The sequence below is a fragment of the Microcebus murinus genome, chromosome 15 (assembly GCF_040939455.1).
Source record: "Microcebus murinus isolate Inina chromosome 15, M.murinus_Inina_mat1.0, whole genome shotgun sequence".
Lineage (NCBI taxonomy): Eukaryota > Metazoa > Chordata > Mammalia > Primates > Cheirogaleidae > Microcebus > Microcebus murinus.
In genome coordinates, this window is record NC_134118.1 from 16,799,296 (window position 1) to 16,815,760 (window position 16,465).

Genomic DNA, 16,465 nt, shown 5'->3' on the forward strand with positions numbered 1-16,465 from the left:
GCACGCTAAAATAGCAGCATAACCTATTACACGCATTTGTTATCTGTTACTAAGAGAATTACCAACCCACCTAGAGAAACAAACACAGCTGATGATGGGACTTCTCGATAAGCCAGAAAAACTGTTGGTTTTACAGCAGAATGCTCACACAAGACACTAAAAAGAAAAGAAACCGTTTCCAAACAACCAAAACAAAAGACTTCACCGAAGCCATATTTTTATTTAAAAATAAAAGATGGGAGGGCCCAGCCTAAATACCCTGCAGGTAGTCACTTTTAATCAAGAATATGTTTTGTTCCACCAAGCCTGAAGGTAGATATCTTTAAGATACCAATTCTTTTCGGTAAATATTTCTTTAGTGCTATGTGCAGAACGCTGTGAAGCGTTTAAATGACCAGCTTGAGATCCAGTGACATCTAAGAGTGTCACCCTGCTGTCAGGTGGCTTCTTGTTCAAAGAGAAACTACCTTCTCACCCCCGCCCCCCTGCAAGAGCCTCAATGAGCTAGAACAGTACTTTTCGGTCTTTATGAAATATTACTTTTTTTTCAAAATTCTTTTAAAGCCTGTGAGCCCTGAGTTGATTTCCATAATTAATTTAAGAGGAAGGAGGGGAAAAAAGAAAAAAATATGTAAGTGAACGTGAAACTTGTGAGTTTGGTTCTGGCCTTTAATAGTCTGATAAAGATTTTGAACAAAGTGGACAATAATTTACTGTAAGTAATAAAATAATATCGATCTCACCATAGAGTAGGGACCAAGAATTCAGGACCATCCATATGTACTAATTTGGATATGACAAGCTTGGAACCTATTTATAACTTTTACAGTATTTTATGGCTCTTTCTTTCCAAAGAAACACACATCATATTGCACAAGGCCTGTGAATATACAAGTATTCTCTGCCAAAAGCAGCTGAGAAAGCAAAAAGGATTACCCAAGTATTGTTTTTCAAACCTGAATGGATAATTGTACAGAAATATTTGGTATTTAATAACCTTATAACTTTGAATTCACAAAGATTTTATGGCCCCAGGCTACACGGTTTGATGGCTCAGGTTCATAAATCTACCGAGAATGGATCTAGCAACTGTAACTGTGCCCACCTTTGTGTAGCTGTAAAACAAAACCCGCAGTGGGCATCCAGAATGCCTAGCCCAGTGCCTGCCTAGGCAGGAGGTGTTGGCGGGGAGACTCAATGAAGGTTTGTAGAGATGAGTTGGGTATGAATTGTGGCTGCTGTTTAAATAGGTTTGGAAAATAAGGAATCTCTATCCCTCTTAACCTTTGTTCTCAATGATTCACATAATACCAGTGTATTAGTAATGCTTTAATTATCTCTGGAATTCAAAATTAGGGAATATCTAGGCATCGTTTGGTACAAAATAAAACAAAGTTTCAAACAGAGGTATCAAATATTTACTGTTCCCTTGGAAGAATAAAAGCACACCAGTCAGGGGTTGGTATGGGAATGGAGGGAGGGTGGCTGTACTTTTTCCTCCAAAACAGTCGCAGGGAAGCATCTTATTCCCAGAAGCCAGTTCTGCAACATAGGTATTCTAACCTGGGATCACAATTTCCTTGTAGATCTCACCTCTGTACCTAGTGAACACCCAAGCCATTGGCTACACTCCCAGAAATCCTCCTTCCCGGATACTATCACAGTCCCCTGCAGGGTGGGCTCCCAGTCCCCTTAGGAAGAGAGGCCAGACAAAAGCACCCTTCTAAGGCTCCTCGGTACATAGCTTCCCCTCACTAACGGGTTTTGCCTGAGTCTCATCTAAGTACAGTAATTCTTAAATGACACTGCAAGATGGATGTTGAATATTAAAAAAATACGCCTCCTCTCTTTCACGGCCTGCTTTGTTTTTCTAATTTTTAAAAATTGTCTTTCATCATACCAGCACACAGAGTCCCTTTTGAACCTGTCCTTTACTTAAGCAATGAGGAAAGGGTGTTGTTTACAATTTCCCTTTCTGGCTCTCATCTGTCTGCAAAATATTTTATTTTTTTAATTGGATCATACAAAAAAATTTAACTTGAGATAGATTACTTATTTCTCCACATCTCCCACTGGGGGTTCAAACTTAAAGAAACTAATGATCTCAAAAAGTTAACCTCATGCCAAAGTCAGCAGGATGAAAAATGGAATTTAACATTTTGCACAAGAATATTTGCATTCCCATTAGCTTTTACAAATGCAACATTTCTCATCCACTTGGGTTGACTGCAAAGGTGCCCTGGGAAGAGAGACAGAGTATGTGCCTCTCTAATAGGTTAACACACCGAACTGCTTTAATGGGAATAAATGGTGCCGCTCACCAACAATTAATGCAAGGACTTTAGGGTGGACTCCTGGTGGAAAGGACTTAAAAGGGAATTTTGCACTGACAGTGGTGGCTGAAACGTTATGCTCACATTAAATATGCTCATCCAAACCTCAAATATGACTGGATGATTTTAAATCTTAACTGCATTTAACTCTTGATTAAAAGAAGTTGCAAAAAAGCTGATGTAAAGTGATAAATATCTACGGGGTGGACTATATTCTACAAAGGCTTTCAGGTCTGCTGGTAGAAATCAGTGGTTATGTAACAAGTGGATTTCAAAAATTGTACATTTTACAATTACATCCAGATAAAACAGATGAGAGCAAGTCGCTAAACATTCTTGTAATTCAGAGAGAAGGAAAGAGATGAACTCTTTGCTTAAAAGGGGAAAAAAGGAGGATTTATCACGAGACATCTGTACCAATCTTCCCGAATAGCTAAGGGAGGAAAGACAAATTTGGTGACTGTGGGGGCTCAAGTACTAATGTATGGTCTTCTGAAATAGAAGGCGGTGCCTGGTGGACATAGGTATCTGCAGTTACTTGGTCTGGCTGGGCTGTGACCAATTAAAGCTAATGGTTCTCCAAGCACACCCACGAGCTAGATCTCTTTCCCCTTCAGGCTCTACCTCTCCGGCTCTCCCCAGCACTGGCTCTTTGGGGCCAAGGAAAGTTGGGGGCCTCCTCCTCACTCTCCAGACCCTCGAGTACCCAGCTCCAGTAGCGTTGGCCGGGCTCCTCGGCCCCCCGCGCCTGGGAGGGGACTGGCCTCTCCGTGGATCGCCCGAGGCCTGGGGGCCCCCGGCTCGCCAATCCGGGTCACCGAGGCCTAGCGCGAAGAGCTCGCGTCGTTCGCCCCGGAGAGCAACGCGGCTCCCTGCGCGCCCTCCGTCCCCGCCGGGGCCGCGCCGGGTCCCCAGGACTTTGACCCGCTAGAGCAGGCGACGCCGAGAGCGAGGCCGCCCCCAGCCGGCTCCAGCCCTACCCTGCGCAGGCTACGGCGCTCCAGCCCGGCCACCCAGCGCCGCGCCGCGCCGGGAGAGAAGCAGCTGTTCCCAACAGCTGGGGGGCGGCGGCGCCCGGCGCCCCAGGTGCTGCCGCGGCCAATCGCAGGCGTCCGGCCCGCCCCCCTCCCCAGCCGGGCGTCGACCCCCGACCCGCGGGGGAAGGGAGCGGAGAGGTGGAGAGCGGTCCTCCGCAGTCGTCTTCCAGCGCCCGCGGCGGGAGGGACGGAGCCAGCCGAAGCCGCGCGCAGCCCCTCGCCCCGGGCCCGCGCCGCGCCCCCCGCCCGCCCCCGCGCTCGGACGCTCTGCCCGCCGCCCCTGCCCACGCCGCACCCGAGGCGCCTGACTCCTGGGAAAGCACAATCTACCTCCGAACGCACCCCCTTCGTCGCCGAGGACCACCCTCTCTTTCCATTTCTGACCTCCCCGCCGGGTGGTGAGCGCAAACCGCCGGCACGTTCCGTAGAGCCGGATTCCAACCCAGACGATCCGGAGGATTTGTACGGTGACCGGCAGGGGGGGCGGGAGGAGAGAGCGGAGTCAAGTCTCCGGGGCTGCTGGCGACTTCGGAAGCCGCGCGCCCCGCGCCCCCGGCCGCCCCCGGCCGCTCGCCCCCGCCGCGCCGCCGCCCTCGCCCCCGGGCTCGCCCTCGGCCGCCGGCGGCCGCCCCAGGGTGCGGGAGACGCGAAGCCGGAGGAGGAGGCGCAGCCGCTGCCCGAGCCGCAGCCGCAGCCGGAGCCCGAGCGGCGGGGCGGGCGCGAAGATGCACACGACCCAGAAGGACACGACGTACACCAAGATCTTCGTCGGGGGGCTGCCCTACCACACCACCGACGCCAGCCTGCGCAAGTACTTCGAGGTCTTCGGCGAGATCGAGGAGGCGGTGGTCATCACCGACCGGCAGACGGGCAAGTCCCGGGGCTACGGATTTGTAAGTTGCACGGACGGTGGCGGCGCGGGGAGGCCGGGTGGCGCTCGGCCCCGGGGGCCGGGGCTTGGAGTGGGGGGCTCCTCGGGGCTGAGCGAGCAGCCCCGCGGGCGTGAGCCGCGCGGCCCCTCGCTCCGGGCTGAACTGAAACTTTGCGCGCGGCGGAGCTGGGGGACAGGGCCGGCGGCCGCCTGGCCAGGTTCGGCGAGGACCGAGCGCCGCGCGGGGTCGAGGGCTGGGCAGGGCAGGGGCGAAGCTGAGAACTGTAAGGATCGCTGGGTTTGGGGCGCGGAGGGTCGAGAGGGAGGGGCCGCGGCCCCGCACGACTGCGTTCCCCGGCTGGAGGCCGGTTGTGAAGCGCGCTGTTGCTTTGTAAAAATGCGTGTGTCTTCTGGTGTTCTGGCCGGGGCCGGGAGGGGACACCCCGTGAGGTCTGGGGCTCTTTCCCTTCATGTCACCCTTCCCCCCTTTTTAATTGCAAAGGTGGGTTCTTTAAATAGATGATCCTATGGCTCTTTGCCGAACTGAAACAGCATATTAAGCTTCCTAGAGATTTAAGCGTGCAAATTCAGCTGCCGGAGAGCAGTGAGCCCCAGAGTAGGACAATAGCTATTGTGGTTGGGGAGTGTTTGAGGGTGGTTGGGAGCATTGGGCGGATGTGAGGCTGGACTTTCCTTAAAGCAAACAGTGTCTCTGAGGCCTGGTGGTGACCTGGGGGGTTGGCTGGGGTGGGGGGCAGGGAAGTTGGGGGAAGGAGGTTCCAGAGGAGTTCTAAGAATTCAGGCTTCCAAATCTCTGCTAGGCCCTACTGGCACCCTTAAGACTTCAGGGTGAGGGTGGAGGCTTGCTTTCTTTTTTCTTTCTTCTCCTTTTTTTTTTTTTTTTTTTAAATGAGGGATCAAGGAGTAAGGTCCAGCCAAAAGAAAAAGAAAGAAAGTTTGGTCTCAGTTTTATCATGAATGACTTCTCCGGTGTGATTCTTGGTTTCCTTCAGGGGTTAATTTAGAGGTTATGTATGTATGTCTGTGTGTGTATGTTGCTAAGGTCACCATGGCTGACCGGGCTGCTGCTGAAAGGGCCTGCAAGGATCCCAACCCCATCATTGATGGCAGAAAGGCCAACGTGAATCTGGCATACTTAGGAGCAAAACCAAGGATCATGCAACCAGGTGAGGATTGTCTATCTCCCCTCCTCCTCCCAGATCCCCCCACTTGTAGAATGATTCCCTAAGTCAGAAGTATCTGTAGATGTGTTTAGTAAATTCGAACCATGGCCTGTTATTCTACCAAAGCATTAAATATAAATGAGAGTTGTAAATACTCCTTTCAGGACTTGAGAGGTACCTGTGTGCAAAAATAGATCTTGAGGGTCTGGGCAGTTTGAACACACCGCAGTAGTTAGTGTCGACTCACCTGTTTCCTATATGACATACATTTGTAGTCTGCTCTCAATTTTTCCAATTTTTAGCCACTTGTAGATAATTTACATGTGGATTATATGGGCCAAAGTTGTCAACTCCAGCTAATACACTTCTCTGCTTAGTGTTGTCTCCTTTGGTCACCGGTTGCACTGTGCTCAGAGCAGGCAATCTTGACTGGAGCACTGACTTCAGAGAAGCTTGGGGTGGGGGTGGTGTCTGAATGGTGAAGCTTTAACATCAAATCACAGAGTATTAGCAGTCAAAGAAAACAGAGAGATTTCGCCTCCTCAGTGAACCTATGTTGCAGAGCAAGAAGCTGATGTTTAGAGAAGAGGAATAGTTTACCCAAAGTCATGTAGCCCTTAGTTGTCAAAAGGGAGCAGCATTTTGTCTATGGGAAAATATGACCTTTTGGGTCATTTAACAACACTGCCCTTTGCGTTAGCACAAAGAATTGAGAGTTGATTATTGAGCAAATGTTATCTTTTCCTTGAGCAAGCAACTTTACTTCTTTGATAAATCATGTACTCTTCACTCTTAATAAGTCTTTCCATATGAAATTTTGGAAAGAGGTTGACACTAATATCCGAACAGATTGAAAAGGAAACTAGGTTGTCAAGAAAGTGAGTGTCTATGCAAATACGTATAGGCTTTAAAAAAATAAGTATTTGTCTAATATATTATGTGTATGTATTTGATTGTCCAGAAAAGGAGAGTTTGTTTTCGTGAATTTTTAATACTGTAAACTGTAACACCCACAATCTTCCAAAGCATTGTCCAGAACATCCCAGAATATTCCAAAGACTTTTTATAGATTGTGGTTCAGAATTGCAGGAATATTTGTGACATGTAACTTTCAAATCCTTGGTTTTATTTCGTAAGCATTTTTTCCTGGTCTCATTTTCTAAGGTCTTATTCTGTATCTGTGAACTAAACTTTGCAGATTTTTTTAAAGTTTTCACTTTTAGCTGATTAAAACTTTTGTTTTGGATCAATGATAGCATTTATAAAACTGACTTTTAAAATATATATATGATTTCTCCTCTAAAGTATCAAAAGAATAGTTATCTTTTCTAAGTGAAAGTTGCGATTGCATTTTACAGGTAGGAGCAATAAATGCTTAAGCATGTACAAATAGAGAATGTGGTATGTTTTATTGTTAGGTTTTGCCTTTGGTGTTCAACAACTTCATCCGGCCCTTATACAAAGACCTTTCGGGTAAGTCAATTCATTAGGCCTTCCTAAGTGCCTATCATTTGTTCACCTGCCTCTCTGTTATATACAGATAAGATCATCATGTCACAGAATGTTCCTGGTTATACATATTTATATATGTTTGTATATTTTTAATGCTGATACTATAAATATTTTTAGATGAGTCAAGTTATCTGACCAAGTATGCAGCCTCCAAACCAGACAAATTTTGAGCTTATGATTAACAAAACAAAACAAAACAAAAATACCAGGTATGACTTGTGTACAAGACGATTGTGTCCCGTCACCATTACTACTGTTCAACTTGACTCAATTTTATTTATCTCTTTCTAACCTGACAGGGCTCGTATACAGTTAAGCTAACTGATCAGAAGGATACGATGATAAGAGGTGGAATAGTTCTGTTTGGAATTAAACTCTGTAACCAGTAGACTCAGACACACAAGCTCAGATGGTGATTAACGATGCATGGATGTTGGTGTTGTTGTTTTTATTTTTCACAATAGTCAATAGCCCTTCGTGTGCTTTTATTTTATTTATTACAGTAATGAAGTGGTGTTGATAGCTAAACTGTGTGCTTTTTACTTAATTGAAAAGAGCTGTAGTGAAAGTGTTTTCTTTTCCTTGGGGAAGGGGCTCTTTGCGTTTTGGTTTTGGTGGTGGTGTTGAGGGGTGTTGACTTTTGACTTTGCCATGGGAAGCAAAGGGCCTTTTTTTTTCTTGCTTTTAAGCTGTAGCCTGTGACTTCTATTTAACCATATTTTTGTAGTGAGTGCTAAATTGTGTGATTTCTCTCTGTAAGAATACAGATTCATTGCTTGCATGTCCTAAGTTTCTGTTTTATGGGGAGTTTTCTGGGAACGGGGTTCTTTCTTTTGCAATGTGTATCCACTTTTAGGCCATCTAATTTAAAGGTTCAATAACTCTCACCAGATTTCATTAACCCTAGCCAGTTTTTTTTGAGTAGCGTAGCACTAACTTTCACCTTTCAGACCCAACTCGGGTGAACATCTGCTCATATTTGTGTTATGTCTGGGTCCTGTGATCACCAGCTTTCCTCTCTGAGGTCCCCATTTCCCTTCCGTTCAGACGTGATATAGGTGGGAGATCACCTCCTGCCAAAATTTATCCTGGACACTAGAATCTGTTTTGGCTATGTTCTATGTGATCAACATTCTTGTAAGTCTAATGCCAGAGATTTAAACTTTCTTTTTAAATGTTCTAGTTGTTCAAGGAGTATTTACCCTCAACAATACTTTCTTCTCTAGCTTAGGACATAAACATCTACCTGTGTAGCCTGGAAGGCTGGAATCTGTCTACATAGATAGATGTCCACCATATGTGTCTCCAAAAATAGAGCTAAAAAAAAGTAATAATAATTTGACTTGGAAGAGTCAAGTTATATTTTCCATGACCAACTTCTTATAACTTTCCCTTTAAACATATCAGTACCTCACTCTTACTACCAACTCCTACTTTTTTTTTTTTTTAAGCTATAGAAGAGTCTTTTGACCAATATGATCAGAAAGGGCCTTCATATGTCCATAGCTATTTATCAAAGCCCCATCCAAGCCAACCTGGATACTGACAACAAATGGTGGGTTGGTTGATCCACCTATTTCTGTGGGTTCTTCATTGGTCTAGACTATCTGTTTGTTTAAGGTGGGATTGGGGAGGAGAATGTACTTCTGAAGATGCGGTGGCGAGCTTAGTCATGACCTCACACTAACAGTCTTGAAATAGCCATAAAACGAAATCAGTCAACAGGTTGTTGCTTGTGTTTATTTTTTCACTGTGCCAGTAGGTGATGCAAAATGAGGAAATTGCACATTAGTTTGGGAATCAAAAATAACACAAACCAAGCCGGGCGCGGTGGCTCACGCCTGTAATCCTAGCTTTCTGGGAGGCTGAGGCAGGTGGATTGTTCAAGGTCAGGAGTTTGAAACCAGCCTGAGCAAGAGCGAGACCCTGTCTCTACTATAAAATAGAAAGAAATTAATTGGCTAACTAATATATAAAGAAAAAATTAGCTGGGCATGGTGGCACATGCCGGTAGTCCCAGCTACTCGGGAGGCTGAGGCAGCAGGATCACTTGAGCCCAGGAGTTTGAGGTTGCTGTGAGCTAGGCTGACGCCACGGCACTCACTCTAGCCTGGGAGACAAAGTGAGACTCTGTCTCAAAAAAAAAAAAAAAATAACACAAACCAATCAAGAATTACTAATTGCTAAGTGACTTGGTATTGTTTCAAGTACAAAAAAGAACTCAGAGTAGCTAGAAGACAGATGGGGTGGAGGACTTGGACAGTGCTGTTGGGGAGGGGTAGACTTGAACTAGACTTGCACCTGAGTATGTCTGAGAGAGGTAAAAGAAAGACTGGGTGTGTCTGAAGGGTATAGGATGGGGTGAGCATAAGCAGAGGCATGGAGGAGAAAGGCTCAGTGCATGGAGAAGCCAGCTGTCTACGGAGGGTCTTGAGAGCTGGGCATAGGCATTTGGACTGGCTGTGGTAGTCCTTACGGACCCTTAAGAAAGAAGGTATCACCAGAGTAAAACACGTCATATGGAAATTTTAAATCAAGTGTGTTTTGATAGTAACCTTTTGTTTTTCATCTCTTCTAATATTAACTGTCTCCATAAAGGATGGTGATTATTACTGTGTGCATAAATTGTTTGAACTTGAGATTCTTATTAGAAATAGATAGCATTCCAGATGGACCAAGCAAGCTTTCTTTTCTTTTTTAAGGGGTTCTCAACACGCTTCTAATTCTTAGAGTCTGTACTTAACAAATCACACCTGGTCATCTGAAATCCTATTTGAATGCTACATGTTCTTATTTTAGGCCTGGAAAAAAAAAGCTTGAGAATTTTTAATTTTACTTGATTTGTTTGAAATTCTAGTAATTGGATTTTTTTTTTTAATGTGGTCCTTATATAGTACCCAGGTTACTCTGGGCCTTTGAAGACAAAATCCTAGCCTGAAGGAATTTCTGATTGTAGCACAGTGGGCAGATACAGAGAAACTTGTGGATTGTGGATTGGCTGAGCAATATCTTATAAATAGTTTATGTTTGAAAGAAGTATTGTGTGTTGAAAACTTGGAGAGGAGAGACCATAGATCTGTGAGTAGAAATTTCTGGGCTAGTTTAGATCAGTAAGTATATGTGAACATATACTTACACATTTACTCAGTAAATGACTCAGATCTTTAAGTATTTTGCTAGGTGTGGTAACACTGTGCTTGGTATCTATACTGTCCACTAAGGGTGGCAGGAGGGATTGTAACTAACATTAACCAAACCGTCCACTATGTGTTTAGTAATGATAAGGGATTTATATAAATTATTCAATTTAATTTTCATAATAAGTATTTGATGAAGGCACTGTTTATATCCTTTCCATGGGTGAAAAACTGAGACGCACAGAGGTTAATTAAATTCCCCTGAGTACAGGACCGGTAAGTGTTAGAGCCTGATTCTAGGTTCAGAATCGTGGTCTGTCTGACCTCAAAAGTTGTGTTCTGGCCAGGCGCTGTGGCTCACGCCTGTAATCCTAGCTCTTGGGAGGCCGAGGCGGGCGGATTGCTCAAGGTCAGGAGTTCAAAACCAGCCTGAGCAAGAGCGAGACCCCGTCTCTACTATAAATAGAAAGAAATTAATTGGCCAACTGATATATATATTAAAAAAATAAAGAAAAAAAAAAGAAAAAAGAAAAAAAAAAAAGTTGTGTTCTTTCCTCTTTGTCAAGTTGTAGCAAACAAAGACATAACTCTGATCTCTACTATTATCTGGTAATAAAACTGATAAGCGTCAGGAAGGGCTGTCCATATGGGCTCAGATAAGGAAGAGAGACATCAAGTCAGTGGAATTCAGGAAGTCTTCCTGAAGAAAGACTGGATTTTAAAGGTTGGTGGAAGATAGAGAAGAACTCTCTTATCGAGTACCTACTATATTAATTACAGTAGGCGCTTTCCATAGACAATTAGTGAACTTATTAGTCCATTTCACATATGAAAAAAGTGAGACTAAAAGATAAAGGAAATTTCTGAAATCTCCGCACACAGTGAGTACTAGAGGTAGGGTGAGTGGGATTTGGATTTCAACAGGTAGAGATGGAGTGAGGATTGGCATCTGGGTCAAAGCTAGATTGCATGAGAAAAGATAAGGATTTAGGAATGTGGCCCATGTCCAGGAAACATTAAGGGGTCCAGTTCACCTGGGTTTAAGAAAGGTGGAAAGGTATTTTGGAGCCAGAAGCATTCTAGGTATTTTGGCCTGGAATGCCAAGGTTTAAGAAATTTGCCCTGAGTTTGGTATGATGTTAGGGACCAAAAACTACTTTGAGCAAGTTAATGAGAAGAAGACTTGGTCAGCAGTGTGTACGGTAGGTTGAAAGAGGAAACCAGTTAGGATGTAGCTTTAAAGTCACAAAGAGATGTTAGTGGGACTTGAAGAGATGGAAAGAAAAGGGAAATGTGGTAAATTTTCCTTTGAAAATTACCAAAAGTATCTGGTTTGCTTGGTGCCTTTGTAGCTGCTAGACATGTACATTCCATAGTTTACCGAGGGAAAGGATATAGATAGATACCTAGTAGGAGGCAGATTCCCAGATCACCTTAATGGGGTCCTCAGACTGTTAAAAAGACCTCATAAAGTGGGAACTGCTTCCAAAGCGCCACCTTACCCTTTAATCCAAATCTGCCTGCCTTCCTGAACCAAGGTATTTTAGGCTGCCCATGGTCTTCTGGGTTCTCTTTTTCCCTGAGCCTTAAAGGCCTCCAGGTTTTGATTTGCCATCCAGATGTCTTCCTTACCCTTGCCAGACTTCATGTAGGAGTCTGATATTCCAGCGAACTTTATTTATACTCGCACTGTTGGGCATTATCAAATCTTCACTGTTTCTTAGTGTGTAAAGTAAACCCAGAGATAGAGTCCCCTTTGTAACTGCTAGACCCTGCCTATCTTTTAATTGCATTCTTCACACACACACACACACACACACGTTTTATCCTGCTTCTTTGTAGGATAAACTTATTTTCGGTTAACACATTTATTCAAAGATAATGAACCTAGCATGCACCGTGGTGTCCTTGGCACTTTGGGAGTACAAGGGGTTAATGTTTCGGTATCAGTGAGATTCATACTGGCTGGCCCTCGCAGCTGATAGATGTTTTACTTTGGCCTTATAAAGACATTTTACCCGCTGGAAACCCTTGTCGCATGACAGGATCAAAAATAGCCCGGCTGCAGCCCCTGCTGTCTGTCACCACATGTAAACTGGCATGAGAGGAGGCTCTCTTAGCCGTGTCTGCACATTTCGGACGTGGCAGCCTCCAGGGACAGTGTTTCATAAAGCCACACCTGTTGCTGTGAGTGAACCAGTCACCTGACCTGCAGCAAAGTTCTGAGTGTGTGCATGACCACGTGCCTGGTTCCTGACAAGCAGTTAAGAACATCTCTAAGTGTCCTCAGAAACACTTGATGACGTCGTTTCTCCTGGCACTGGGAAAGATCTACAAGTCTGGTAAAATTGAGTGTATTTTTATCATTGGGGTCAAAGTTCACTACCCTCTGTGATAAATTCATCTTTTCCATGGGTGTTCGTTAATGAGCGCTTTCAGTAAAACTCTGAGCAGGCAAAGCAGAATCTCTGTTTTTGAAAAATATAAATGTGCAGTTTTCCGATTTAAGTTCTTTAACATCATAAGATTGTTACTTATGCTTATATACTTCTTCTAAGTTGGCTTTGCCAACAAGCAACCAGATAGCATTCTAGGGTCATAGTTTTAGAAATTATAGGGGGTTTCGATGGAGATTGTTTTAAAGGAAGATGAAAATAAGACAGATATTCATGGTAGTGTTTTAAGTGGGCAGTTAATGAATTGCAAGAGTGAGAGTTGAGATGCGTGGGATTTTTTAAGTACCTCTTGTGATTGTTTTTTTTTTTAACCGAATTAACTTTTAAGTAAGGCTATTGGAGTCTGTCTTGTATGTGATCTGTGAATGTATAATTTTAAAAGATACTTGATTTTGTTTTATTTTCTTGAGCTTTTTGCAGGATAATGCTTAATCATACAATTGATCTGTACAAAATATCAAGTACTAAGGCAGATGTAAAACATATGCTGATAAACCTATTTCTGCTGATTTGAAGGATCAAACAAGAGTTAGTAGATATGTTTAAAAAAAAGTTTCTTTATTGTGTAAGCCTTTTAAATTTCTATTCATTTTAGAAATATTTAGTTGTATTTCCCTTCCCTACCTTCTCCCTCAACCTCATCATTTCCCCAAAACCCCTTCTGTCTGTCTTGCATAGAGATAAACAAGCTGGCTGTGACCCTCACTTGCCTGATAGTCAAACAGGTTTGGTTGACCGTTGTGTCCTTATGAATTTTCTGGGAAAAAGAAAGAAGGAAAGGAAAAAAGTGTGCTGCACATCTCTTTGGGAATCACTGCCATGAATGTTAATAGCATTTTTGTGGCTTTCCACAACAGCCTCTTGTGACAGAGTGAGCTGCACTACAGTTCGTTTGAGAAGTGTGATTCTGCTGTGTTTACCACACTTGTGAACTTTTCAACTCCTTTTTTTTTTATTTTGTCGCCTGCTTCTTTTTTTTAATTATTATTTTTAATAAGGGTGACTGAGGTTGCAGAGAGATTAATGTGTGTTGAGTCTGCATAGCGATTTCAAGTAGGGTTGCCATGATAATAAACACATGGATTTTGTTAAAATTTCTTTTAATTTTGACAAACCGGCCATCACCCCGCAGAATTGAATGATTATGGATTGCATTTTGAGTCTTCTAAGTCATGGCTAAGAATTTTTCTATTTGCTAATAAACATTTTCCTTTTATGAACTTTTCACAAAATTTTTCTAAAGTCTTAATCAATTAAGCATTTATCATGTGTATAGCCCTCATGAACCTTGATTTATTTTCCAAACCTCTAATAAATGACATTTAATGGCTCCAAATGATCATAAGTGAAAATCAAAGCAGGGAAGGTGTCATCATATTTTTGCTGAATTCTTTTGGGGCCACTCCATGACTTTGGCTCCTGCCAGAGTACTTTGAACAGACCACTAGAAAAGTAGATATTGTGGCAACCCTATGTTCATAATAACCACTAAATTTGAGTTTGTCTTATCTCTGAACAACAAATGCTACAGAGAGGAGGTGACCACTGCCTGACTTTGTTTTCCATTTCTCAACAGGATACCTGCCCACTATGTCTATCCGCAGGCTTTTGTGCAGCCTGGAGTGGTCATTCCACATGTCCAGCCAACAGCAGCTGCTGCCTCCACCACCCCTTACATTGATTACACTGGAGCTGCGTATGCACAGTACTCTGCCGCAGCTGCCGCCGCCGCCGCCGCCGCTGCCTATGACCAGTACCCCTATGCAGCCTCTCCAGCTGCTGCAGGATATGTGACCGCTGGGGGCTATGGCTACGCAGTCCAGCAGCCAATCACCGCAGCGGCACCTGGGACAGCTGCTGCCGCCGCTGCAGCAGCTGCTGCCGCTGCAGCATTTGGCCAGTATCAGCCTCAGCAGCTGCAAACAGACCGAATGCAATAGACTAGCCATCTGATCAAAGTTGAATTGTTTTCTCTTTCCCTCCCAGTTTTCCAATTTTTAGTAGCTAATGAGAGAGTTAACATTGACTTAACAGCTTTAAAAAAAAAACAAAAAAAAACAAAAAAAGCGATGCTATTGTGAAGCAGAATCATTATTTTTTTTATACTCCAGGTAGTGTTCTAGATGAAAAGGAGTTGAGGATGAGGGGAATGGGCACAATTTTGGAAATCAATCCCAAAGAGCCTGATTAAATGAAAGGCCGCTACGAAATGATGCCAGGAGTAACAACGGAACTTCACTTTTGTAATGGGATTTTTATTTTTGCTCTTTTTATAGTATCAGGGAAGCAAACTGCCTTTTACAAGTTAGAAAATGCTATTTGAATCTAGTTGAACCAGGGAATACAGAGCGAGCAATATGTAGCTTGAATTACATTTAAAAGCAGATTTTTTACAAACAAAATGGTAAAGCACTGATTGTCGTTTGTAGCAGTCACTATGGCCTATAGAACTTTTTTCGAGGAGGAAGGTAGTGTTCTTACTATCTCAAAAATGGGCATCGAACAATCAATCCGGGAGCGTGGCAGTGGGTGAAATGGTGGACAGGCACCAAAGCTATTTTCTCATCTATCCCGTGGATGAGTGGGACTGTGGAACAAGTGATGTGGAATGAATGGGTGCAACAGCTGTGCAGACAATCAGTAACACACACAGTTCTGGAAAGAACACATCACTTGTGCTTGTTTGATGAGCTTGTCACATTCTAATCCCTCTCCCCATCCTGTTTCAATTTTGGGAAACTTGTATCTGCTGGTGTCAGCAATTCTGATTCTGAAATAGGATCAGGCTTTTACTACAACAGCCTTCACTTTCTATTTATTGTGTCGACTCGTGGCTTATGAATAAAGGCAGGCAAAGTTTGCAGAACTGTCTTAAGGACATTTATTTTTCCCCCCCCTTTTTAAATGGTTTTACACTTTTTAGTATCTATTTCAGAGTCATATTTAAAACTATTTATTAGTGAATACAGTACATGAGACAACGAGGTTACTGAGATTACAATTCTTCAAAGGTTAATGATAATGTGGTTTATACTGTGCCTTAATAGTAATGCTATTTAAGATATTTATTTTTAAGTTTTACTATGCTGCACTCTAAAGAAAGGAACTTTAGATGTGACACTGTAAAATTATGTATTCATCTCATGGCATAAATTATTTAGTAGGTCTAGATGTAGCATATTAAATATTAACCTATTCAACTAAAGATGTTGACTTGGATTTATTTAAATTCATATGTGCACTGTATAAGAGAGTACTCTTACATTAACACATTTTAGTTTAGTTTTTAGATTTTTTTCTAAACAAGATATATTGCTAGTTTCATGCTTCCTTCTCTGATTTTGCTCGTGTAGCTCTCATTTATCGGTAATTCATTAGTTTAACACTATTCTTACGTAGTTTATGTAGTTTTTAAATGCTGCTTTACATTTTTCTTCTGAAACTGCAATACTTGCAATTTTTATTCTTAAACTAAATTGAATACTATTTTACACTGTATTGGATTTTTATACTTGAACAATTTCATACAAGGGAAGACAGGTTAGCATTTTTATGGACTCTCTCCATTATCACTGGATTTACTTTAAGTATTCCCATACTAGACAGTGTTATGTAATGTAGACATGACTCTCCTGTGCAAATTATTTATTCATTGTGTATATTGCTTTATAACATTTCAGATCTTCTAATCTATCACTTGTATTAAATATAATTTTTAAAAACTTCTGTTGCATTGATTATTTCTAATTCTGTAGTAAAGGTGAACGATGTCTCTTTTATAACTAGAATTAATAGCCATGGTTCACATGTAACATTTTCAGCGAGCCGAAAACTCCCCCAGACGCCGTTTTTGTGCCTTTATTCACTAACTCAATGTCTGCCTGTACTTAGCAAATGATATAGGTCACCCTCCAATGGCGAACCCTAAAGGACTA

General features: G+C 42.9%; 1 protein-coding gene across 1 annotated transcript; it reads left to right on the forward strand.

Moving 5' to 3' along the window:
* The first annotated feature begins 3,616 nt into the window (after positions 1-3,616).
* On the forward strand, positions 3,617-16,252 carry RBM24 (RNA binding motif protein 24). The gene is made up of 4 exons (XM_012753673.2): positions 3,617-4,263; positions 5,305-5,428; positions 6,844-6,898; positions 14,107-16,252. Exons 1-4 carry the CDS (start codon positions 4,096-4,098, stop codon positions 14,468-14,470), a joined length of 711 nt encoding a protein of 236 aa, XP_012609127.2. The 5' UTR covers positions 3,617-4,095; the 3' UTR covers positions 14,471-16,252.
* The last annotated feature ends 213 nt before the right edge of the window (positions 16,253-16,465 follow it).

What these genes read in the sequence shown, in the direction of transcription:
- RBM24 (XM_012753673.2), top strand. Translation starts at nt 4,096, where the DNA reads ATGCACACGACCCAGAAGGACACGACGTACACCAAGATCTTCGTCGGG. An exon ending in AGTCCCGGGGCTACGGATTT is followed by an intron (nt 4,264 to 5,304) that starts GTAAGTTGCACG and finishes TATGTTGCTAAG; the next exon opens with GTCACCATGGCTGACCGGGC. An exon ending in CTTATACAAAGACCTTTCGG is followed by an intron (nt 6,899 to 14,106) that starts GTAAGTCAATTC and finishes ATTTCTCAACAG; the next exon opens with GATACCTGCCCACTATGTCT.